This window comes from Equus caballus, chromosome 8 (genome assembly GCF_041296265.1).
Source record: "Equus caballus isolate H_3958 breed thoroughbred chromosome 8, TB-T2T, whole genome shotgun sequence".
In the NCBI taxonomy this organism is placed as follows: Eukaryota; Metazoa; Chordata; class Mammalia; order Perissodactyla; family Equidae; genus Equus; species Equus caballus.
The window spans coordinates 49,540,841-49,565,903 of NC_091691.1; the positions used below are offsets into that span (position 1 = coordinate 49,540,841).

General features: G+C 40.6%; 1 protein-coding gene across 1 annotated transcript; it reads left to right on the forward strand.

The window, feature by feature from the left end:
- The first annotated feature begins 459 nt into the window (after nt 1-459).
- Nucleotides 460-24,319, forward strand: CLUL1 (clusterin like 1). Its single transcript, XM_001493017.4, has 7 exons — nt 460-572; nt 1,726-1,874; nt 6,364-6,531; nt 8,409-8,841; nt 14,270-14,407; nt 19,262-19,476; nt 22,847-24,319. The coding sequence occupies exons 1-7, from the start codon at nt 467-469 to the stop codon at nt 23,033-23,035; spliced, it is 1,398 nt and encodes a 465-aa protein (XP_001493067.1). The 5' UTR covers nt 460-466; the 3' UTR covers nt 23,036-24,319.
- Nucleotides 24,320-25,063: the final 744 nt, after the last annotated feature.

Consider the following 25,063-nt stretch of genomic DNA (forward strand, 5'->3'; position numbering starts at 1 on the left):
ATGTGTGAGGCTGTTTTGCTTTCATAAAAAAAATAAGTAGTTAACCATCTAGGTAAAAATTCACTTGAGAATTCAGAATTTGGGAGGAAAAAAAATCCCTCTGATCTATTTTGACTAAGTGTGTTTGCGGATGTTTACTGTTGACAAGGGAATAAAATGAAGTTTGGATTCTGTGGGGCTGTGTTCACTGCCTTAAATTTCAGGTACTTCAGATGATGACTGTATTTAACTGTCATAAAGAGTGTAAACAAAATAGAGACTTGGGTGTTTTTTTAAAAAAAATTTATATTCCAGTTTTTCTTGTGTCTCAGGGATATTAGCGTAAATTATCTCAAGTCATGAAGAAAAATTGGCAGAAATGTGCTTTGGTTCAGCATGTGTTTTCGATTGATGCCGACAGGCACTAAACTAATGGAAGAAGGCATTTGATGCTGGTTTATTTTTCCTTTGCAGTAACAGCGGGAACATGAGGCTGCCACTCTTGGTGTTTATTGTATATCTGCTGTGGCTGAAAGATCGTCACTGTGCACCTACTTGGGGGGACAAAACTGCCATCCACGGACACCTGAAGGGTACGTAAGTTGCTTTATCTGTGCCGTGTCCTGTTTGCGTGTCTGTGTGTCCTGCTGGCATTTACAGTGATTTACAGTTGAGAGATAACCATGGTCATTACAGCCCTCTCATTTCACGGTGAGACGTTCTCTAGGCACTTAAACCAAGTAGACGTGACGCCAAACATCTGGACAAAAATAGAAAATTCCAATGGAGTGTCTGAGAACTTTCACATTTCCAGATGTTTGCTATCACATAGATAAAACTTGCCAACTTTTGGGCTGCATTTCATGGTATCATCCAGATGTTTGGTGTCCTCTAAGCATAGTTTTAATGAACAGTGAAATTCTTTTCTAGCATTTGCAAAATTTAAACAATTAAAGTAATCTGTGCAGTTATTCCTGAGATAGTGAAAGAATGGGTTATAATGACATCGCATCTGGTTGGTCTGTGCTCATTAACTTGTGACCTTTGCTTGATGATATGCGCTTTGGGTACTTAACACTTGGAAAAATAAATTAGTTAAAATGTTGCTTTTTGGAGGTCTGTAATTAAATTTGGAGGCAAGAATAAGCTCCTTAGGAAGCCACATCAGCTATTGTGGCGAGACATTAACAATGACTTTTATAGTCACTAAAGGCTGATTAAAGGTGTGCAAGATGTCCAGTAGGTTACTGAAGCATCTTGCATTAGATGAACTACTTCCTAGATGCGATGCCTCCTAGGAAGGTAATTGAAGCTGAAAGAAAGAGAAATTGTTCACTATGTTTGAGGTTCCCAGTTGGGCACTTAAAATAAATTGTTTGTAAAAAAAAATCTGAAATTTTCTCTAATATAAACACACTTGGGTTTTAAGTGAAAGAAAAAAATTGGATAAATGAAAACAGGCCTAGAAGAAAATGACAAGAATGAGGTGAAATGAACTCTGACTTGTCTAAGAGCTCAGCAGTGAGGAACAGAAGGTACCGTCCATGTGGCAGCTTGGTCCATGTGACTGACAGCTGACAACTAATTCATTATGACCTGCTTTCAGAGTTTGATGCTATCAAAGAACAATTAAGCCTCTATTTAGGGGACATGAAATCTTGGTGAACTCATTGTATTCTGATGCAGATACAGATACCTTGTAATCTGATCAGATCTCAAAGAAAAAAGCTGCCACATCTCTTTTAGGTTTTTCCGATGCTGGGGAGATAGATGTAGATGAAGAGGTGAAGAAGGCTTTGATTGGTATGAAGCAGATGAAAATCATGATGGAAAGGAGAGAGGAGGAACATACCCATCTAATGAAAACCCTGAAGAAATGCAGAGAAGAAAAGCAGGTAGAGGCATTGAAAAAAGTTATCTGTTCTTAAACGTATCTGCTCCATATATATTGCACTTATTCGGGCAATTGATGAATTACCTATGTTCCCTAATATTAGATTTTCTTGAGAGCAGCCCTCAATGGAGGAAAAGTTTGAAGGAAATTTTAAATTTCTTCAAAGAACACATTCCTTGTAGTAGAGGCCTTTACAGGGCTCCAGACCCAGGCATTTCGGGGATTTGTCTCTGTTTGGAAAATGCTGCTTTATCCTTAGTCCCTTCTGGGTTAGGATATTGAGTCAAAAGTCTTCGGGGAGATTTTAGGCTAGATCAGTGGTCTCCAAAGTGTTTTGATCTCCCATCCCCATCACTAAAATATTTGTTAGCATTCACTCCTACATATATGCATATTAATTTATTTATAAATCAGACACATGAATTGCTAACGCTAACATCTCAAGGCACAAAATACACTTATGGTGAAGTTCCTCATTAGGTAGGGTGGATATAAGTCCATATTTCAAATAATCTTGTAGATATTTTGAATTTTCTTTTCAGCCAATTTGCCAGATCTGATTAGATCATCATATTTTGACTGTCAAGTGGCCAATAAAAAGCTCATAATAAAGAGGTGTCAGCTCTGCCATTTGCTTCTTGTCTACCTGAGCCTAAAGTATTCATATTTTTTAATCTACTGGGATTTTTTTTTAAGAATCTTTTGAAGCCTCCTGTCTATTTAGTGACAGCTAGTTAAGTTAAAGCTAGAGAATAAAAACCATCATTTATTTACCTGAGTCCTCTTCAATGGCAATTCATTGCAATCAGCTGCAATGAAAGAGGGAGTCACTGTGGGTGCTTCTGGAATGTGATGAGTCCTCACGTGCACTTGGCCACGTGCAATGGCCTGACAAGCACCGCAAGAAACCACCAATGTATGTGAAACAGTACATCAGCCTCATCATTTTTTTAATTCAAATACCTTTACTTAATAGTTATAGTTGAAACTATGTATCTCACCAATGAAGAACACACACATTGTGTTCAAATGTCCATGGAAGATGTTAAAAATTGTTCACATGTTACAGTATAAAGCTCAGTACATTTCTAAGTTATAGACACTGCACGGGCTCGTAGTTCAACAGCTTTAACCATTAACATGACACTCAAAGCAATTACATTTAAAAAAATTATTTTCCATTACCTTTAAAGGGGAAATCAAAACTGTAATAAAAAATAACTTGGAAAATATTTTAAATTTTAACATTTGGAGTAAATTATGTTTAAAATTTGTTTTCATTAGAACATTTTTTAAAACTGTGGTAAGATACACATAACATAGAATTTCCCGTCTCAACCATTTTTATGTGCACCGTTCAATAGTGTTAAGTACATTTACATTGTTGGGCAACCAGTCTCCTGAATTCTTTCCATCTTGCAAAACTGAAATTCTACACCTATTTAATGTCTCCCCATAGTCAATTTTTAAATTAAAAAGTACAAATAGAAGTTCTAATATTTCCTCCCTATGTCTACAGACCTATAAAGTTGGGGCCACTGAGTTCCAGATAGCTGCTGGAGTTCTCTTTACTTCCGAGCTCGGCGGTCTCTGGGTATCCATTAAGCAGTGGGAGCTGGGCTGTGTGACAGGCCAACCCCAAAGCTGTAGTCAGCCTCTCATCAGACTGGTTGGTGTTGCGGCCATATCTGCGCACCCTGTTACGCAGGTCCCTAGTGAGGAAAGGAGGTGGCCTGACCCGCAGCTGCAGGCCCTCCTCTCTTTCGGCAGCAATGAAAAGATTTTGAGGAAGTTAAAAATAGCTCCTCCTGAGGAACATGGGGAAGGCCCTTGAGCTGGGTTCTTCCCTGGTGGGCTTGTGAGTCTGGCCACTGGGAACAATGACGCTGGATATCACTTCAGGCCCTTTATAAAACACGTTGTCTCATGTAATCCTTCCAACCTTGGGTGAACCATTGCTTTCATTTTATGTCTGAGGAAACTGAGGCTCGAGATGTTAATTAACATGTTACTCCAACACTGTAAGGAATGACTGGGGAGAAAGTCAGGGGGCAGTGTGCCTGTGCCACCAGTGACCTTCTGTTTTTCTCCCTTTCCCGAGCCTCCAGGCAAGCCAAGGGTGTAGTTCTATGAAAAGAAGGCTCCAGTTAGGGGTGGGTCAAGTCAGCAAGTGGTGGTTTCAGTTCCGGCGCTGAAGAATCCTAGGAACTGGTAGAATTGTTTTTTCTTAAAAACCTACTTATTGTCTAAAAATTCTTTGAATTATACACTTGAGATTAGGGCACTCAGTTAAACAGTTAATTTTAGGGGCCGGCCCTGTGGCTGAGTGGTTACGTTCGCGCTCCACTTCGGCGGCCCAGGGTTTCGGCAGCTCAGATCCTCGGTGTGGACATGGCACTGCTTGTTAGGCCATGTTGAGGTGGCATCCCACATGCCACAACGAGAAGGACCTGTAAGTAGAATATACAACTGGGTACTGGGGGACTTTGGGGAGAAGAAGGAAAAATAAAAAGTTTAAAAAAAAGAAGTTAACTTTAAAAAAGAGAAACCTGTTCAATCCTAAGTCTCCCTCCTAAAATTCTGTAAACCTAGAATAAAGGACACTTCAGACAAATTATGAATTGCAAATATGGGGTTGGCGCTCTCAGGCTCCCATTACAGAGCACCACCCATCCTCAGGCGACCCAGCGTCATCACGGTCCCCCTCCTCAGCCCCCCTCTGGTCATATTTAGTGAGAGCATCTGAAACTTACTAAAGTGGGAAACCTTAAAGTGCTTTCAAGTGAACTGCCCCCACTCCAAGTTTAGATGGGACTTTGATAAGCTGTAAACTACAGGAATAGATATGGACCCTGCCAGTGGGTGGGGCATTAGGGAGAAACAGAAGGAATGGACAAGGCGTTCCTAACCCAGAGATCTACTTCCTCCATGCAAGATTGCACTACCAAACCTGGGCACTGGTAATTTGGTAACTGGTTTCGGTTCTGCTCTTGGAGGCAAGTGAAAGGAAATCAGAGATACTGCTAATAACGCGCTGGGTGCCTTGCTTGCTTATCTCACTTCAGACAAAACCTTCAGAGGGAAACCCTATTGTTATTCCTATTTGCGAACGAGGATATTAGGCTCGGAGATGTTTACAAGTAATTTGTCCAAGGGTAGACAGTGAGTGTAGTTCAGAATTGAAAATATTGTGATTTGGTTTATGATGACAATGAGCAGAATATTTAAAACTGGGACTGATGGAGAAAATCTGGGCGGTCTTGTTGCCTGCCAAGATGAGGCAACCTTTCTTGAGAAGATGTAGGATTCCCAAGTTGTTCTGCAACGCCCCAGGAGACAAGAAAATTCTGTCTGGGTCACACGGTGTGTTTGACAGGCTAGGGCCCTGCCAGTTTTCTTATGTGGCCACAGCCAGCGCCGCCTGGCTTAGCACCAGGATTTGGCAGGAAGACAGCTGAAAAGTCCAAGCCAGCGGATGGGAGGGACAAGATTGTCAGTGCCCAGGTGGTTCTTTGGGCTTACCATGCCAGAAAAGAGTGAGTTCTTTTCCTATCCCCTTAGGGAAAAGTGCACACTGAATTGGTTTTAAGTACAGAAACTTGCTCCCTCATGTGGTTTTCACTTAAGTAGTTGACTTTAGCTCTGAGACTGTCTTATGGGCAGTCTGTTAATCGCTGGTAATTCCTCTGAACTACATCTCAGGCCTGGAGGGAGCCCGTCTTCAGAAGTCCACACTTGCAGGGAGGCCGGGCGTCTAGGCAGGGCTGCTGGCCTGGGGGGAGCTCCTGGGGGCAGGACTGAGGTCCTCAGGGGTAGGGGTCGCTTCTCCTGGGCTCCTTACACCCAGAGCGGGACCTGGCCACGTACAGCAAGGCACCACCAGGGGGCGTGCTCGGAACGTGGACGAGAGGAATGAAGACAGACTACAGCATCTCTGCAATTAGAACGTAACTCAAGGGGCAGATTTGATTTGATGTACACATAAGAACTGCGCTTTCTGGCAATGTTTAAGGACATACAGTAATTAAACGCAGCATCAATGAAGGGAATAAATGTGTCAGCTTTATAAGCCTTAACACCCACTTTCCACATCCTGGAAGGACTAGATGTGAAGACAGATAAGTAAGCAGGTAGATTAGAGTCGTCCCCAGAGTAAGGACCATTGTTGGTTCCTACTTTGTTGTTGTCTTCACTGTTGGTTCACCCACATCCAGCATATGTCTGTCCCATGGCAAGCACTCAATAAACAACTGTTGCCTAAATGAATGAACAGATGGATAAGATTTGTACTATCTTCAATAGGGATCAATCAGTGCTCTTTTCTTAATCCAACAGGAAGCTTTGGGGTAGATCTGTCAGCTGCTAGGGGCCTGAAGAAAGAATGAAGAATTACTTTAGAATCCACACATTTTTTTAAAGGGTGAAATCAACAAAGATACACATAGATTTATGAAATGGAAATAGGATGTTTGTTTCTACTTTGTAATTAGGAGGCCCTGGAGCTTATGAATGAAGTTCAGGAACATCTGGAAGAGGAAGAAAGGCTGTGCCAGGCGTCTTTGACAGAATCCTGGGGCAAATGCAAGTCCTGCCTGGAAAGTAGCTGCCTGAGATTTTATACAGCCTGCCAACCTCGTTGGACCTCTATGAAAAATACGGTAAGGGGAAATAGAGCTTGAGATTTCAGACTTCTTAAGGTAACTACTTCAGCTTGCTTTAAAAAAAACATTTAATTTATATTACTGTTTAGACGAGAGATGCCTGATCTGATTCTGGCCTTTTGCAGTCTAGAATCTAACCTTCGTGCTCAGGTGTGAATCCCCGTGTATATTCAGTTACAAGTTAGAACAGCCATGCAGCGTTTGTCCCTCCCTTTAATGACGCTGTGTGTGTCTCTCTCAGAAATATCCTGACCCATCTGCCTTGTGTTTATTATTTGTGAAGATGTTCCCACTAGATTGTAAGCTCTTTAAGGGCAGGGACCCTATCTTATTTGTCTTCTTTTAAGCATTGTAGTTATCTAGTAAGAGTTTGCTGAACTGCATTCTGAATAATAGTATTATAGTCTCTGAATTCCACCTGCTTTCATTTTTCCCCCAGAGGCCAAACATTTGAAGACGTTCTCTGCCTCCTGAGTCTTTCCTTCGCTAGACCCGCCCTCTTGTGGCAGCACACATTGATGTCCCCTTTACCCAGATCGATGTGTGTCCAATAGCACAGGCAGGTTTTCTTTTTTGTCCCCTTTGGCTATCATCTGGGCAGAGGGAATCACAGAGGGTGGTGACCTGAGTAGGATGAGCTCTGCCCCATAAAAGGCTCCTATTCTCTTGGCCTACATTTCCCTTCCCTTTCAAGAAGTGAGCTGAATATAAATGGAGTGAAGCTTCCCTCTGCATATTAGAGCGTGCACTAATTAGAGTGTGCTGCTGGCATGGCAGTGCTGTACCCAGTTATAGGGGGAGCAACGCCTAGGATAACTCATATGCCAAGTTAATTTGCCACCACTGTTCATTGCATCTGCTCTATTTTAATAGCCACCGTTACTCTCTAATACAGCAGACTATGGTGGAACGAGCACTGGCTGGAAATCAGGAGACTTGGGGACCATTCTTATCTGTTCCAGTTATGTGACTTTGTGAAAATTTCTTGGGACTTTAAAGTTTTGTTTTAGTGGATCGATTCAGGTAAACAGAAGCTGGCAGAGGGGAGAGGCAGATGATCCACCCAGATTACTTTTTGAGAAAGGCATGAGTCCTCTAAGAATTCTAGAGAATTCTTTGAACAGCACTGGGATGCCACAGAGATGATATCTGATAGTTAATAATGTTCCATAACACTCAGTGCGGCCATATCACTATCGTATAAGGGCAACTATGTTCTGGCACAATCTTAGGTGTCACATAGATGAAGTAAAGCGTGGTGTGACTGCTGAAAATCTTCTCCCACTGAAGGGAATGCCACGATTAGAGCTTCGTTCCTTTGACTACATCCAAGGAGGGCTTTGACCACTGCTAATATGTAACCATCTATAAGTCATCTATTTAACTGTATGTCTTATGTCTAACTAATTTATGAGACAAGAAAGAGGAGAGGATAAAGACACTAATAACATTCCACTGAGGGGAAAAAAAAAAGAACTACAACCCTAAGACAGGAGTGAAAAACAAGAGCCTTCTTCACAGTTTTTGGGCAATCTACACGGTGTCCTTTAGACCATGGCATGCCAACCACCGCCAGTACATCAGGTTGTGGCTTGTCAACAATATTGCAAACTTGGCCTTTTTAGGGCTTTGGTAGGCAAACACGAGCCAGGAGGAATTTCAGATGCTATTTCCAGAGTCAAAGTCAAAGCCAGATACAAGAGTGTTAATAAATTATCTTAAAGTGAGTCACCTTTGCGGACAGAATTGCTTGCCCAGAATTGTTTTTGATTCAGAATGACTATTGTAAGTTGACCTTAAAATTTACAGTAAGAAATGGTCCAGAAAGAAAATTAATTTCTTATTCCATTTTTATCCCCCACCCCACCCCACAGGTTGAACAGTTTTTCAGGAAAATATATCAGTTTCTGTTTCCTTTCCATGAAGATAATGAACAAGACCTCCCTGTTGGTGAGAAGGTCATTGAAGAAGATGCACAACTGACCCAAATAGAGAATGTATTCAGCCAATTAACTGTGGACGTGAGATTTCTCTATAACAGAAGTTTTAACGTCTTCAAACAGATGCAGCAAGAATTTGACCAGGCTTTTCAATCATATTTCATGTCAGATACAGACTTAATTGAGCCTTACTTTTTTCCAGCCTTATCCAAAGAGCCCACGAAAAAATCGAATCTTGTGCAAAGTTGGGACATTCCCAGCTTCTTCCAGCTGTTTTGTAATTTCAGTGTCTCCATTTATCAAAGTGTCAGTGCAACGATTACTGAGACGCTGAATGCAATAGAGGATTTCCCAAAACAAGACAAAGGTAAGTACAGAGAGATTATTTTTACTTAGATGCCTATATTAAAGTCAAGTTTTGTTTAACTTTGGAAATGATAGACATTTCTAAGTCGTTGTGCAGTGTTTCTGAGAGTAACAATTTATGGATGATCAAAGTTTCAGAGCCTCGTAGAAGAAGCTTTGAAGTCTGCCAAACACTCTCTCTCTTCCCTTATGGTCAAGAGCTCTGTGGGGCTGTTCTCTCTTTATAAAGTGTGTTTTCAGGGCTGAAAAGAAAATGTTAGTAGAGTGAGAACTTGAAAAAAAATGGTTGCCTCCTTTATTAAAACTCGTGTGGATGCTCAGCTCTATTCTGCTTGAGCATCATGGGGTTTCTTTACAATCAGTCTAGGCTCCTGAACTCCCAGTGGGGAAGAAGCCCAGTATCTGTATAACAGGTCACATTTAGTGCCCTCCATGACCTTCTTGACATCACTGCTGTAATTCCTTACACCATAACACTTATGCACAAAACCGTAGAAAATGCTCATAGACAATCCCAAAACTACAGAAATAGGAATTTCTGTAAAGGATAAGAATTGGTATCCTACCAGTACCACTCGGGCCCCCTGATATTCCATGTTGGAAAAACAACACTGCTTTATGTTTTAAGGAAGAAGGAGATATCATCTTCAGGCTTCTGTGGAGTGACTGGGACACAGCATCTCAGAAGTGAGAGTTGCTTGCCATGTGGGCAACTGTAGGACTGGCGTTTCCTTGGACTTATCTCTTATTGACCGCTAGGCCAAGTAAAAGGCTGCTCCCCTCTGACGTGAAAAATGAAATGGGCTCCTTCTAAGATCCTGCCATTTGTGACAACATGGACAAACCTGGAGGACATTATGCTAGGTGAAATGAGCCAGACACAGGACAAATACTACATGATCCCACTTATATGAAGAATCTAAAATGGTCAAACCCATAGAGAAAGACAGTGGAATGGCGGTTGCCAGGTGCAGACGGGAGGAAGGAACGAGGAAGTGGTGGTCAAGGGTACAAAGTTTCAGTTATACAAGATGACTGAGTCCCAGAGATCAGCTGTACAGCATAGTTAACAATGGTAGTTAACAATACCATGTTGTATAATTAAAAATTTCCTAAGATGTTGGATCTTATGTTAAGCATTCTTGTCACTAGTAGTAATAATAATAATAAATAAGAGGGCAGGAGGAAACTTTTGGAGGTGATGGATAGTTTTATGGCATAGATTGTGATGGTTTCATGGGTGTATACTTATCTCCAAACTCATCAAGTTGTATATATTAATTATACACAGCTTTTTGTATGTAGGAAAAAAACAGGCTCCTTCTGGCTGATGCTTTCCCAATTATATCAGCTGCAGCTGGCAACACCTGAGTCAAATTCTCAAATTTGCCACAACATTGCATAACTGGCTTCTATATAGGAGGGGCTTACCTCACACTGTCAGAAACTGAAGGCAGAAAGCAATCCGTTACATCCTTCCTGCCTGGTTGTTCCGGGAGCGGAGAACAGACATCATTACTGGAATTGTTGTTAGGTTCTATTTCGGGGTCCCGTGGACTTTTCTTGTAAGTCAGGTGTTTTGTCTGGTGTTCCATTCTGAGGCTCCAAATTCACCAAATATTCAGGAAAAGCATCAAGGCAGTAGACTATGTCAGTACTGGGATGATACTGAATAATTTTTGCCTGACCTTTTAAATAGATGTCAGTTGTTTAGAATAATATTCAGAATGTGTTCATTAGAACAAAATCATGCCCCCCTCCAGCTTTCCCATTGTGTAGCGACCTTACACATGGGTTGCTACGTTCAAATGTGCACAGGAGTAGTAGTGACTCAGACACGTTGAAATCTAGATAATTTCCCAACCACTGCGACTCCCTCCCACTCCACCGACTAAGAATGTGGGTTTCCACCCGTTCTGCTTCAGGTTCCTCCCCATTCACACGGCTCAGGACCAGCCCCTGCTCTCAGATGGCTCATGGGCCCACTCTCCCTGCCTCCCCACTCCCCACATCACTTGCATCTCGGTGATGACCTGGATGTCCAGGGTCCCCTGTAAATGCAAAATTAAAAACAAAGAAGCCTGTGTTACACCCTTACACTCTTCTATCTCTGGGATCCCTACCCTAACCAGACGGTCCACAGCCAGCCCAACAGAGGAGACAGTGTCTTCTCAGAAGAGCACAGGTGGCTGTTTATCAAGAATAGTCAGGCAGGGGCTGTAGGGCATTTGCATGTGTTTCCATCACTTTTCTGGACAGGTGGTAGGGGAGGAATAAACCTATCATGCCTGGAAAATCCACCCAGTGAGAAGACATTTTGAGCTCTGCCCCTCGTGGTCGGCAGAATAATAGCTGCCCAGAGATGTCTACCAAGCCCTCATCCCCAGAACCTGGGAATATGTTCTGCTAATGGCAAGGGGAGAGTAAGGTTGTAGATGGAATTGGGGTTGCCAACCAGCTGACCTAAAAATAGGGAGAGTATTCTGGATTATCCAGGTGGCTCCAATGTAGTCACAAGGGTTCCTAAAAGTGGAAGAAGGAGACAAAAAAGAATCAATAGAGATGGCAGCATGAGAAGGACTTGGCCCTACTTTGCTGGCTTTGAAGATAGAGGAAGGGACCCATGAGCCAAGGACGGTAGGTGGTCCCTAGAAACTAGAAAGGAAGGAAATGGATTCTTCCCCCAGAGCCTCGAGAAGGAAAAACAGCCCTGCTGACACCTCCACTTTAGCAACATGAGATCCATTTCAGACTTCTGACTACAGAACTGTGGAAGATAATTTGTTGTTTCAAGCTGCTAAATTTGTGGCGATCTGTTATGATAGCAATGGGAAACTAATAGAGATCTATTGTCAATTACTATGGCCAACATTAATGAGTGAGCACTGTCTATCTGGCAACCTTCATGGATGGAGTTTATTTGTCATGATCATCCTAAGAGCCAAAATTAGACAAATAGCTAAAACTGAATAACAAACACCATTAAAAGGAGAGAGGCGATAATAAAAAATCTGAAATATCTTGATGTTTACTACTTATTTTGTTGTGGTTTCATTTCAGTCTCCATATGGAAGAATTTCTTTCCTACTTTGGCCTTTCTAGACCTCAGTTCCTGAATCTGTTGAAAGAATGAAATAGCTCTGGCAGTTGCCCTCACTTGCCTTATAAATCCCTGGAAAGAATAGATGAGATTGTGTTCAATAAACCTTGTAGGGTAGTAGCTTGACAAGTGCTGGATGCCAGGAGATCTGGGTTCTAATCCTACCTTGGAGAGTGTTTGCTGACTTTAATTTTCCCTTGGAGGGTAGGGAACAGAGGCAGGTGGGGAGAGTACATGGCTCATATCAGTGATGGTGCTGGCAGTAGCTGCCTAGAAGGGTCCTGAGGCTTTGTCATGGCGTGACTGAAGTGAGGTGATGGGTTAGTGCCATGCTGTGGTACAGGATGGGGAACTGATGTCAGTGGACCTGGAATTTGGCATCCCTGATCTATATACCAGGTATTAATCTAGACGCTGGGAATAAGACGATGGTTATGACACAGCCCCTGACTTTTAGGAGCTCATTTCAGAGAAAGGAAAACTGACAGATCAGTGGACAATTACATTACCATATCATAAGTGAAATGACAGAAGATACGGGAAAATGACAAGATTAAAATAAGACCAAATCCCTTCCCTCAAGGGGCTCAGAGTCTAATAGAGAAGATACGAAAGCGAACAGTACATAAAGCAGAGAGAAGTTCTACAGTAGAACTCCGAGGGGTGCTGTGGGCGAGAGGAGATGCCACTTTATTACAGGGGAGGGTTCCAGAAGGCTGCTGGGAGGAAATGACTTTCTATTCCACAAAGAAGACGGTTGCCTTATGAACCATATGATCTAACAAGTGCCTCCTAGGTTTTTAAGCAATGGACTTCACAATTTATCTCGAAATGAAATGTTTCATTTTTAAATGTTGAGGATTTAATATAACAGAAAATCATCAGGTTAATGGGGACTTGTAGACAGTGGCAGTGGAGACGGATCAGGAAGGTAGGATGGAGATAAGATGAAGAGGTAGAAATTAAAGACTTCACTGAATAGCTGTGGTAGATGAGACAGAGAAAGATGTGGAGCATAAGTTAAAAATTTCCAGTTTGATAGTTGTGCAAAGGCTAACATCAATTATTAGAAAAAAAGCTAAAGACAATTTTCAAGTTCCAAATATGAGATCATAATTTTACATAAAATCCAAACAAGTAAACCTAAAATATAAATTGTTTCAAATGAAGTTACTGACATAGATAAAGCACTGTCAGTCTATAAGAGAATGTATCACCCAGGTTTAAAAGTTGGGCCACATGGAGATTATCACGTGAACTCTTCTTATCCAAAGGCTGTCCACATAGATGATGGCTTTGGTTGAGTGACTGCAGGATTGTGAGAAACGTCTATTAATACATTCAATCCTTATGAAAGAAGCTTTGATTCTTCCTAATGCGGGTTGAATCCCTTTTGTCAAACAAACTCTCATGAGTGAGATACACCATAGCATAAAAGAACACATGCTGAGGGGCCGGCCCCATGGCCGAGTGGTTAAGTTCACGCACTCTGCTGCAGTGGCCTAGGGTTTCGCTGGTTCGAATCCTGGGTGCGGATGGACATGGCACTGCTCATCAGGCCATGCTGAGGCAGCATCCCACATCCCACAACTAGAAGGACCCACAATTAGAAATACACAACTATGTACTGGGGGGCTTTGGGAGAAGAAGGAAAAATAAAATCTTTAAGAGAATGCACACTGATGATGCACGAAAATGTAACAGAGAAAAAACATTATATATTTAAATGACAAGATTAGATTGGGTTTTGCGATATGGTTATACATGTTTATTATTTTGGTGGATAATTCAAAAAGTTAGCATCATGGTTTATAGCATAAAACATATCTTAAACTGAGAGACATAAAATTCATCAATTACTGACATGTGGCCATTTTTACAACTTTGTAAATACATATTTTGCTGAAAAACTTGTGATTGTAATTAAGAATATTTTAAGTGATTTATTTAATTAAATACAAGGTTTGCATATGTACTTTCAGTCTTGGATTTTTAAAAAGTTACTATTAATAATTTTTTATGACTTCTTCCAGAAAATAAAATTACATGCATTAACATCTGTGTGTATGTATGTAGGAGGGAAGTGTACTAATAATGATGAGTAATAATAGTATTGAGATTGCTGGATTAAAGGATGTGTCCACTTTTTGGTAGATGTCAAATTGTCCTAGCAAATGGTTGCACCAATGTGTGCTCCTATGACTGGATACAGGAAGATGTTGAAAACACATCTTTCAACAATAAGAAAAAGCAAGAAACGACATTGTATCTACTCCTTTAAAGTGCAGACTCTAATGAAACTAACCTGGAAACTCTGTGTTACCTGCAGACTCTGACCGTGGAGGCCCGAGTTCAAAGATGCTGCCTGTGGGGGACAGAGGACTGTGTGGAGATCTTGGCCAGAATTTGTCAGAATGTTTCCAATTTCATGCAAGATGCCAAAAATGTCAGGATTACCTATGGGAAGGTAAATAACTCTTATTTTCTCAGAGTTTTAATAGTTTGCTGGTCAGAGGTTAAAAATCTCACTTTTACAAGCGTTGTGGATTCATTTGCTTCCCTTCAAGCACTTTTTTGCGTGCTCATTTCCATCTGGGAGTGCTCAGTTTGGGTTTATAAATTTTTATTATTCAAAAGTAGGTCAACTCACTTTTCCCCTTTTTAAATTCTTATTGTTCCTGTGAAATTTTTTATGGTTAAAGAGCAAACACTAACGTGTGCAAAAGAGAATTGTGAGCAAAATGGGGCAACTCTTTTCTTACTGTGAACAAAAAGAAAACCCGCCAATGAAGCAACCTTCCCGTTGTGTTAGCAAAGTTGTAACCAAGTGAGTTTTTCTGAAAGTGGCGTTAACTCCTTCCAGTTGGCGGGTTAATTACTAATCAGTAGTTAAATATGGAAAGTGGCTTCTCACGAGCCCCAGAAAGCCTTTCTCCTCCCAGAGCGGCCAAAGAGTGGCCTTTCATTCCTTTCCCAGGAGAGAAACCCTTCTCTCCAGGGCCAGTCCCCCCGCTCCCTCCCTCCCCTGGTCTACCTCTTCTTTCCTTAACTGAAGTCGCTCCTCTCACCCGCTGGGACCCAAACGAAAATTTGCTTAGAAAGCCAAGAGGAACTTTTGATTTCTGTGCACCTGCTTTCCACCTCGCTAAAGCCCTAAGGGAAAGAAGTTCTAAAAAAGTGTGGCTAATGGGTTGGAGTAGGAGGTTGAATATAAACTGACCTTTTTCATAGAGCCAATGAGGGTCTTGTTTCTCCTGAATTGCTGACTGGTTGACTCTCTGCGCCTCTGTTTCATCATTTGGAAAATGGGATTCGTCTCTCTACTTCACACAGGTGTTTTGAGGATTAAATAAAATGTCTGACGTATTAATGATTCTCATTATTCAAGTGTTTGTTTCTTAAGTCACAGTTACAAGGTTGCATACAGAAACAGAAGATTTTATAACAGAAAAATACACACTGATGTACTGACCACTTACAAAAATAGTCCCACTCAAACTTCCCGTCTCAGTATCATTAATGTTCTTTCATCCAGTTAAAAGCTTTGATTATCATCTCGCCCTGATCGTCATCAAATAATACAGAAGATGGGGAAGGGGAATTGGAGGAAGGGGGTCAAAAGGTACAAACCTGCAGTTATAGGATAAACAATTACTAGGGATGTAATGTACAACACGATGTCTATAGCTAACACTGCTGTATCGTCTATAGGAAAGTTGTGAAAAGAATAGATCCTAAGAGTTCTCATCACAAGGAGAAATTTTTTTTCTTTTCTTTTGATTGTATCTATATGAGATGATGGATGTTAACTAAACCTATTGCAGTAATCATTTCACAGTATGAGTAAATCAAACCATCATGTTGTACGCCTTAAACTATGTCTATTTCTCAATAAAACCGGAAAAAATTTAATACAGAAGAAATCAGATAATACAGCATAAAAGCATCAGATAATCAATATGCATCAGGTAATGCATTAGATACAGTATACATGCAGTGTAAATTGATTGCTGCAAAGGTAAAACAATTTTATTATAAAATGCATTTTATTATAAATGTGTAAAGAATAAGATAGGCACCAGCCCAGTGGTGCAGCAGTTAAGTGCGCACGTTCTGCTTTGGCGGCCCGGGGTTCGCTGGTTCGGATCCTGGGTGCGGACATGGCACCGCTTGGCAAGTCATGCTGTGGTAGGCGTCCTACATATAAAGTAGAGGAAATGGGCACGGATGTTAGCTCAGGGCCAGTCTTCCTCAGCAAAAAGAGGAGTATTGGCAGCAGATGTTAGCTCAGGGCTAATCTTCCTCAACCAAAAAAAAAGAATAAGATAATAAAAACCTGTGTGCCTAGATTAAAAAAACAAAACATTACCGAAACAGGTGAAGCCCCCACTGTGCACCTTCCAGAGGTGTGGAAGGTTGTGCTCTTTATCCCCTCCAAAGGAAACTGCTGTTTTGAATTTGGTGTTTATTATTTCCTTGCATTTCTTTATACCTTTATCGTGTATGTTTATATATAGCACACACATACACCATACATAGCAATGTTTTACGTGTTTTTAATTTTTGTATTGTCAAAGTATAATTTTTAAGCTTAAAAATATGACTCATACAAATACAAAAGGAGCACATGTCAAGATTAATTTTTTTCTGTTAATGAGTTAAAGCTGTTTCGAAGGAGTATAGAGAGACTGAAGTATTTACAGTCAAAGATAGAATGTTGAAGTAAGATTGCAAAATTAGATATGAAGTTAATATACTAAAGGGCAATAAAACTACACTTTTGCAGTTATGTTTTCTATCAAGCCAAAATAACTTATATCTCCACTGGACAAAAATCCTTTGCAAACTTCCAGTCTATAGTTTGCATCTAACTGCCTAGAGTCTGGCTCTAAGCAACAGTAAATAGTTATAAATCTACCAGAGAACATCTCCCCGGAGAATTAAGTAATCTTTGGGTGGACCTCAAGACAATGCTTTATATGACATTGAAAAGACACACAGCCGTTCTTTTGCCTTATTTCCAAGTTTGGGATAATTTTTCTTGACAATCCAAATATCATTCCTTATGTGTTCTTTTGCAACTTGGTTTGTCACACAGTTACAGTTTGTGAGATTTGGCCGCGTGACTCTGCATTGTTCCAATTCATTAATCGCTGTCCTGTGCTAGTCGGCGTAGGCCTACCACACTTCATTCATCCATTCTCCTGCGGAAGTGCTTCATCCAAGTTGCTTCCAATGTTTTGCTGTTACAAACAACTCTTGTATAGTTTGTCAAACAACGATTTTGCCTTTTCAATCAACCTTTGATTCATTCTTTGTTCTAAGACTAAGCACATAGCTATATTATAACCTTGTATTTGATAAATAAAATGTTTTCCAAAACATCATAAATCATTTTCTTCACTCTTTACCATACATTTTTGGTCCCACTTTTAAATGAATGCACTTTAAGTGGCTCTTTCCCTCTTTTCCCATATCAATTACTGGATATATACACCCAAATTCAAAGTAGCAGTTTCCTTTTGAGGAGACAAAGGGGTTGTGATGTGGAAGTGGCGCAGCGGGGGCTTCATCTGTTTGGGTAATATTTTATTCCTTAACGTAGGTGGTAGGCACGTGGGATTTCTGCTGAGGAATTTCTTCTCTGGCACAGTTTCTGTTACACGAGACCGTAAAATTATCCATTAAATTGGATCTGTTTTGAAAGTGATGTTCAATATTAATAGTTACTCAAGGAACAACAGGTCTGAGCTGGGAACTCTCACAGGCAGAAGGGGACAAATATACAGTGGATTAGGATGAAAATGGCCACAATATTTTGTGGATCCTCCCATCAAGAGGTGGAGTCTATTTTTCCAACTCGTGACTCTGGGCTTGGCCATGGGTCTGTCCTTAGCCAACGAAACATTGGCAAATATGACCAAAGGGGAGACCTGAAATGTGCTTGTAAATTAAGGCTTGTCCTCTCTTGCTGCTGGAAACCTATCCATCACGGTGTGAACAAGCCCAGGCTAATCTTCTGGAAGATGAGAGGCCTCAGCTGGGATGGCTGGAGCAAAAGCTAACGGATACAAATTGTTACACTTCATAAGAGACACCTGCTACATGTGGGTTTTCTTCCTTCCTTCTCTTGAAACATTCCTTCTTATGTCTATGTGGTGACTAAAAAATGCCTCCAGGTGCTGTGGGTCCCACGGATCATGTGAGTATGTTTTTTTAAATAACAGCTTTACTGAAATATAGTTGACATACCATGAAGCTCGCCCTTTTAAAGTATACAATTCAATGGTGGTTAGTATATTCACAAAGTTGTATAACCGTCACCACTATCTAATTCCAGAATATTTTCACCCCAGAAAGAAATTCTGCACTCATTAGCTCTTACTTCCCATTCTTCCCACCTGCTTCCACTACCTAGCCCCTGGCAACCACTAACCTGCCTTCTGTCTCTCTGAATTTGCCTAATCTGGACATTTCATATAAGTGGAGTCAAACAGTATGTGGCCTTTTGTGACTGACTTCTTTAACTTAGTATAATGTTTTCAAGGTTCACCCATGTTGTAGCATGGATCAGAAGTTCATTCCTTTTCATGGCTACATAATATTCCATTGTATGGATATACCAAATTTTGTTTATCCATTCAGCAGATGGACATTGGTTTGTTTCTACTTTATGACTATTACAATATTGCTATGAACATTTGTGTACAAGTTTTTGTGTGGTCATATGTTTTCAGTTCTCTTGGGTATATACCTAGGAGTAGAATTGCTGGGTCAAATGATAACTCTATGTTTAACATTTTCAGGAACTGCCAAACTTGCTTCCAGACTGGGTGCACCATTTACATACATCCCACTGAAATGTATGAGGGTTCTAATTTCTCCAAATCCTTGTCAACACATATTACTGCCTGTCTTTTTATTTTAGCTAACCTAAACCTTTCTTGAAGGCTTCCTCCAGAAATGAGATACATCACTTTAAAGATGTCCACAGTCAGCTTCGAGCTGGCAGGGAAGTACATCCCTGTGTGTCCTGAAGTAGGAGGATCAGGATATCAGGGAGTAGCACTGACAATCTTCAAAGAGAACAGAAGGAGAAAAAGGAAGGCAAAGGAACATTTGCTAGTCTGTAACGTGCGCCAACCGTGTGATCAGGCACTTTACGTTATTATTTCATTCACGCTCATTTTACTCATTTGAAAACTCACTCAAGGTCAAAAGGCTGGAATGGAAAGTGTAAGGGCTGGGATTTAAGCCCACATCACCCAACTCCAAATCTCATGGACCTGTTCCTTTATCGTGTTCCTTTCTTCTTTGCTAGACTGTCCTGATGTACCTGAACTGCACTCAAAAGTGGATGAGGCCCTTAAACTCGTCAACATATCCAATCAGCAGTACACCCAGGTTCTCCAGATGACCCAGCAGCACCTGGACGACACCGCGTATCTGATGGAGAGGATGCGAGAGCAGTTTGGCTGGGTGACTGAACTGGCAAACCAGACCCCAGGAACTGAGAACATCTTCAATTCCATAGAGGTAACGGAGGGACCCAAGAACAGATATGGAGATTACATGTGCATACATTGATTTTTCTGTTAGTTTACTTATTAATTATATCTGAATTTGAAAACAAGCTATAGGAGGATATTCATATTTCCCTTGTGATTGTTTTTAACGTTGTGCATGGTCTTTAGAAAACAAGAAACTCTAAAGAGAAAACCAATTTAAAACAGGAAACCCTTTCTAAATGCAGAGATGGCTAATTCTCTTAGAGCTATATAGTGCTATAACTGATACAGGTGACACTGAAGAAACCTGGCCGATGTAGTTTTTGAGAGAGAAGACTTTCAGATACAGTAACGATTTCAAAAGCTGACTCTGAAACTTAGCAGCTGAGTAAGTTTGGAAAAGTTCCTTAACATTTCTAGGCCTCAGTTTTTCCATCTGCAAAATGGAAGTAATGACAGCTGCTTTAAAATGTATGTCCTTAAAGTGATTAGTATAGGTTCCTTTACAAAGCAAGAACTGTGTAAATTATAGCGCTCAGCTTTTGACACAGTAAGCGTCTGACTTACCTAGAGAAGTAAACATTTTTATATACTAACCTTCACATAAAAACAAATTGCCATCTTAAGTTGCACTTATGCCATGTCTCCCACATTCAATCAACAACTCTTTTTGCTTAAAACAGTGACTGAATTTCTTTCCTGACCTCCCACAATGCACATATCACTTTAATATCCCAAGGCACCAGGCTAGTGATTCCTGGTGAGGTCAGTATTGGCAGGTTCCTAAAAAGACCTGGGTACAAAAATCACTGGGCAGAGCAATTGAAGATGCAATATTTTGTGCAGCATGGAGCGCTGGTGCCCTAAGTTCCCCAGGGGTCCCTTTCCAACTCCAGCTGGTGCTGCTGCTGACTTCTCACCCCCTAACCTTCTCCAAAGGATTGCCCTTGGGGCCACTTACGATCCAGAGTTCCCTGCAGGGTCAGGTGAGGTCACCTTCTGAAGCCACATCCCAGATTAGCGTCTCCCTCTTCTCTGTCTCGCTTTGCCTCATCCCCTTAAAAGTTTCACCTGAAGGCTGCCTGCTCAGTCACCCACGTCAGAGTGTCAGGCTCCGCTCTTAGGGAATCTGACCTCTGACATTCGGTATGCTAGTGTTTCACTCTCTTCCAACTGCAGAGTTGTGGCCAGTGTGTGGCTTGAGAAGTAAGTCCAGAGAGTTACAACCAGAACATTAAAAAAACAAAACAAACAAACAAAAACAGTGGGACAGACTAGAATAGAAAATATTAGAGTGCCAACGTTTGATAAGCCATATGCATACGTCATGGAACTTTCATTTCCATATGTGTTTGTATAAATATGTGTGCACATAGACGTAAGACATGTGTGTTTTTGAGTCAGGCTGTAAAATGTATTTGTAACTAGGCCACGGTCAAGAGGTTTGAAAGCCACTCTCCAATGCCTGCGGACTCTCTGATTCTGTTACTTCATGAGATAGATCGTACCCTCAGAGAGGAGAATAATTCAGCGTATTTGATCATCCTCACAAATACCACAGATTTTTAGTTTAACGAGGAAAAATTCTTGTCTTGAAGAATAAAATTTGAAGAAAAATTTTAGCACTGCTTTCAAACTTTAGAAAGGTACAGCCAATATTGAATTGTTTTCATTGTTGTCAATATTTTTCATTCTACGCTTCCATTTGCTTCTATTCCAATGTCTCTGAGTAACACGAACAGACTTGTCTAAAATTCCTTATATTGAAAACAAAGGCACTTCTGTGTAAAAACCTCTGTAGAAAATAAAATTATGGTTTTCAATGATATTTTTTCTGATAATAATCTTTACTGAAGAGCACTTACTACGTGTCAGACGATGTTCTAAGAACTTTTTTCATATATCAGATCATTTAATACCCTCAATGATCCTATAAGGTAAGTATTATTGTTTTCCAGATTTTTCAGATGAGGCACAGAGAAGGTAAACAATTTATCTGACGTCACACAGCTAGTAAATAGTAGAACTGTGATTCAAACTCAAGCAGTGTTTCTTCAGAATTGGTAAACTTAAGCAATTTGTTGAACTACCTATAAGAGTTATTTTTCTCAAAACAGCTTTTATTTCATTATGTAACAGAAAATGTAAAGCCATAAAACAGCAAGTACTGAAGAGGAACCTTATGTAAAAAATATACACATTCCGGCAGGTGAAAAAAATTATGTCCTGGGTTGTAGTTACACGGGTGTCAGCTCTATAATTATTTATTAAATTAGACATAAATGCTTCATGCAGTCTTCATGTGTGTTATATTCACCAAAAGGAAAAGGGGAAAAGTTATGTTGGCTATTCCTTTAAGAACTAGAATTAAGACATTATCAGTTTTTATTTGGCTTCTTAATATTTTGCTTTAGTTTTTTTGTTTTTTTGTGGGCTTTTTTTTTTTTTGAGGAAGATTAGCCCTGAGCTAATATCCACCACCAATCCTCCCCTTTTTGCTGAGGAAGACTGGCCCTGAGCTAAAATCCGTGCCCATCTTCCTCTATTTTAATATGTGGGACGCCTGCCTCAGCATGGCTTGACAAGCAGTGTGTAGGTCCATGGCCAGGGCCCAAACCGGCAAACCTTGGGCTGCTGAAGCAGAGCGTGCAAACTTAATCACTGTGCCACCAGGCCAGCCCCTTGCTTTAGTTTTTTTGATAAGGGAATTTATTTGAAAACATTTTCAAAATAGTTCTCTTAAGGTTACATCAAGTTGCATGTCAGGACAGTTTCATTTCTATTATTAAAATCAAAGTATATGCACTTGAGAATTCATTAAGAGAGTAACTGATGTGAATTTCAGATGACTGGTTCTTACAAAAATCACACACACAACCATAATGTGTAATTTTCTTGGGAAAACCCAGTACAAAACTTGGTGCATCACATTAATATTTGTGGCACAGACAATGTGCTCACCAAATATTCCATCTGCTCACTCACGTCTTCCAGCTCCTCTTGCCGTTAAGTGGTGCCATGTGGCAAGTTCTGGCCAATGAAAGGTGAACAAAAATGACAACAGTGATTTCCAGACTGAGGTGATGAAGAGCCTTGTGTGGTTATCCATTCTTTTTCTCTGCTGAGGGCACAAAGAAAGCCATGTGTACCATATGCTACAGCCGTGAAACGACGTGCACTGTCAGCCAGGGTCCTGAGTGTCTAGGTGGTACAGAGCCCTTGTATTGGACATGTAACATGAGCCAGAAATAAGTTTTTGTTGCATGAAGCCACTGGAATGCTGGGGCTAATTTGTTACCTCAGCACAACCTAGCCTGTCTTGCCTAACATGGTATTAAATTAATCCTGAATGTGCACTGCAATTTAGTAATCTTTTACTGTATAAACCTTCTTTTTAGGTAATTCCAGGTGTTCCTGAAGGAAATTTTTCCAAACGAGGTGACATGACGATAGACTTCAACATTCTGCCTTCGCCCAATGTCACACTCAAGATCCCTCTTGAAGAAAGTGCTGAGAATTCTAACTTCCTTAGCCACGTGCTGGCAAAAGCTGTACAGCATTTTAAGGAACATTTCAAAATTTGGTAGGCAGAGTGTCTGATGCGGAATGCTTTGTTGACAGGAACAGATGATTCATAAAAGGAAAAAACCGCAAAACTAGTTTTAAAACACCTGGAAAATATGTTCAACCTCATTAATAATCATAGACATGAAAACTAAGACAAAATAGAATGTTTTACCTATCAAATTTGCATGTTAAAAAAATAAGAATCCTGATAGGAGTGTGATGAAATGGGAATTCTTACGTTATTGGTGGGAACATAACTGTTTTTTTCCTTTTTGAAGAGTTATTGGATTATGCTTGTCAAGAGCCATAAAATGTTTTTGATACAATAATTCCACTTCTGGAATCGATCCTAAGGAAGAAATCTAAATTTGATTATAAGTCCCCCTCTTATCCCAACATCTATATTTGCAGAATTCTTTAAAATAGTAAAATATTAAAAACAATGTTAGGGGCCAGCCCCGTGGCCAAGTGGTTAAGTTCGTGCGCTCTGCTTCAGCGGTCCAGCGTTTCGCTGGTTCGAATCCTGGGCGCGGACATGGCACCACTCATCATGCCATGCTGAGGCAGCGTCCCACATGCCACAATGAGAAGGACCCACAAGTAAAAATACACAACTATGTATCGGGGGGCTTTGGGAGAAAAAGGAAAAGTAAAATCTTTTAAAAAAAAAACAATGTTAATGTCTAAGAACAAGAGAATGGTTAAGTAGATTATTGCTAAATATCTCCTAAATTAGTGGCACAATTAAACCTATTTATAATATTCTCCTTTGGTGATATGATCAATCTTAAAGAATAATTAAATTTTAATTCTAAGTTGTTATTCACAAGGGACCTTGTTTGTAGGTCACCATCAATGTATAATTAAGCTAGATATTACTGGATTTGCTGCCGTTCCCTTTCCCTCTGAATTTTGGAGAACTTTTTTCAAGTTCTGTCAGTCAAACATCAACCATCTTTTGAGCATCTGCTAAGTGAAGGCACAAGACCTAGGCACCGTGGAGGAGAAAATGATTAACTGAACAAGATGCTTTCCCAAGTGAGCTTCCTATCTGGTGGGGGATGGGATGGTGCAAGACACACACACCAGTGACGCTGGGCGGCATGTAGGGAGTGCCCAAGGGCAGGGGCCTCTGGGAGTGGAGGGGAGGGTCTTCACTTTCTGGAAGGGGAGAAACTTCTCAGCTGAATAAATGTCCTTTTTTCTTTTCCTTTCCCACTGGCCTTCTTTCTCCTTTCCTTTGCTCTTTCACTTCCCTCCCTCCCACCCTCCTTTCACCGTTCCTTTTTTAAAAAAAATAAAAACATATATATATATTCAAAATGTGGAGGTGAAAGGGCGGAATACTTCAGAAAAGATTCCAAAAAAGCGGAAAGTGTGAGCAGATGGGGCAAGAACAAGTGGAGCGTCTGGTACAAGGCATGCTGAGAAGTCCTTTGTGTCCCCTCCCGTTAGGGGCCTTGGAGCGTCCCTCTGCCCAGGAACCTCCTGCCTGTGTGAGTTTTGGTTCTTTCTTTAGTTTCAAGCAACCAAGACTGACTCAGCCAAAAGAACTGAAGGACACTGTCTGACTCACAAAATCACAGGGGAGGCTGGACGACCGTGTGTGGGGCTCAGACTCTCAAGGCCTCAGCGAGACACTGTGGGCTTTTGAGGAAGGAGACAGAGAGCTCTGCTCAGATGGGTGCTGACTGCATTACAGCCAAATAAAAGTATTTTCAATGAAATCATCTCTTCACAGATTTTGGAATGATGCAGGTACAATGACAATAGGAAATGGGAGATATCAAGAAATTGAGATATTGAGCAAATTATTTACTAATAAGGCTCACAAAATGATCTTTCACAAAGGCAGTATTAATTTTTTTAATTTATGGTTTTTAAATTCTAAAGGTAACAAAATCACAAATTCCAAGAATTTAGAAGGCAAAAATTATCTATAATCCTATCATCTTCACAAAACCATTATCATCTTACTGCTTTTTCTTATTCACATTTTCCACTTATGTTCTTAGACAGATTCCAAGAAATAGAATTATTTGTTTTGA

What these genes read in the sequence shown, in the direction of transcription:
- CLUL1 (XM_001493017.4), top strand. Translation starts at nt 467, where the DNA reads ATGAGGCTGCCACTCTTGGTGTTTATTGTATATCTGCTGTGGCTGAAA. An exon ending in TCAGGATTACCTATGGGAAG is followed by an intron (nt 14,408 to 19,261) that starts GTAAATAACTCT and finishes CTTCTTTGCTAG; the next exon opens with ACTGTCCTGATGTACCTGAA. An exon ending in ACATCTTCAATTCCATAGAG is followed by an intron (nt 19,477 to 22,846) that starts GTAACGGAGGGA and finishes CCTTCTTTTTAG; the next exon opens with GTAATTCCAGGTGTTCCTGA.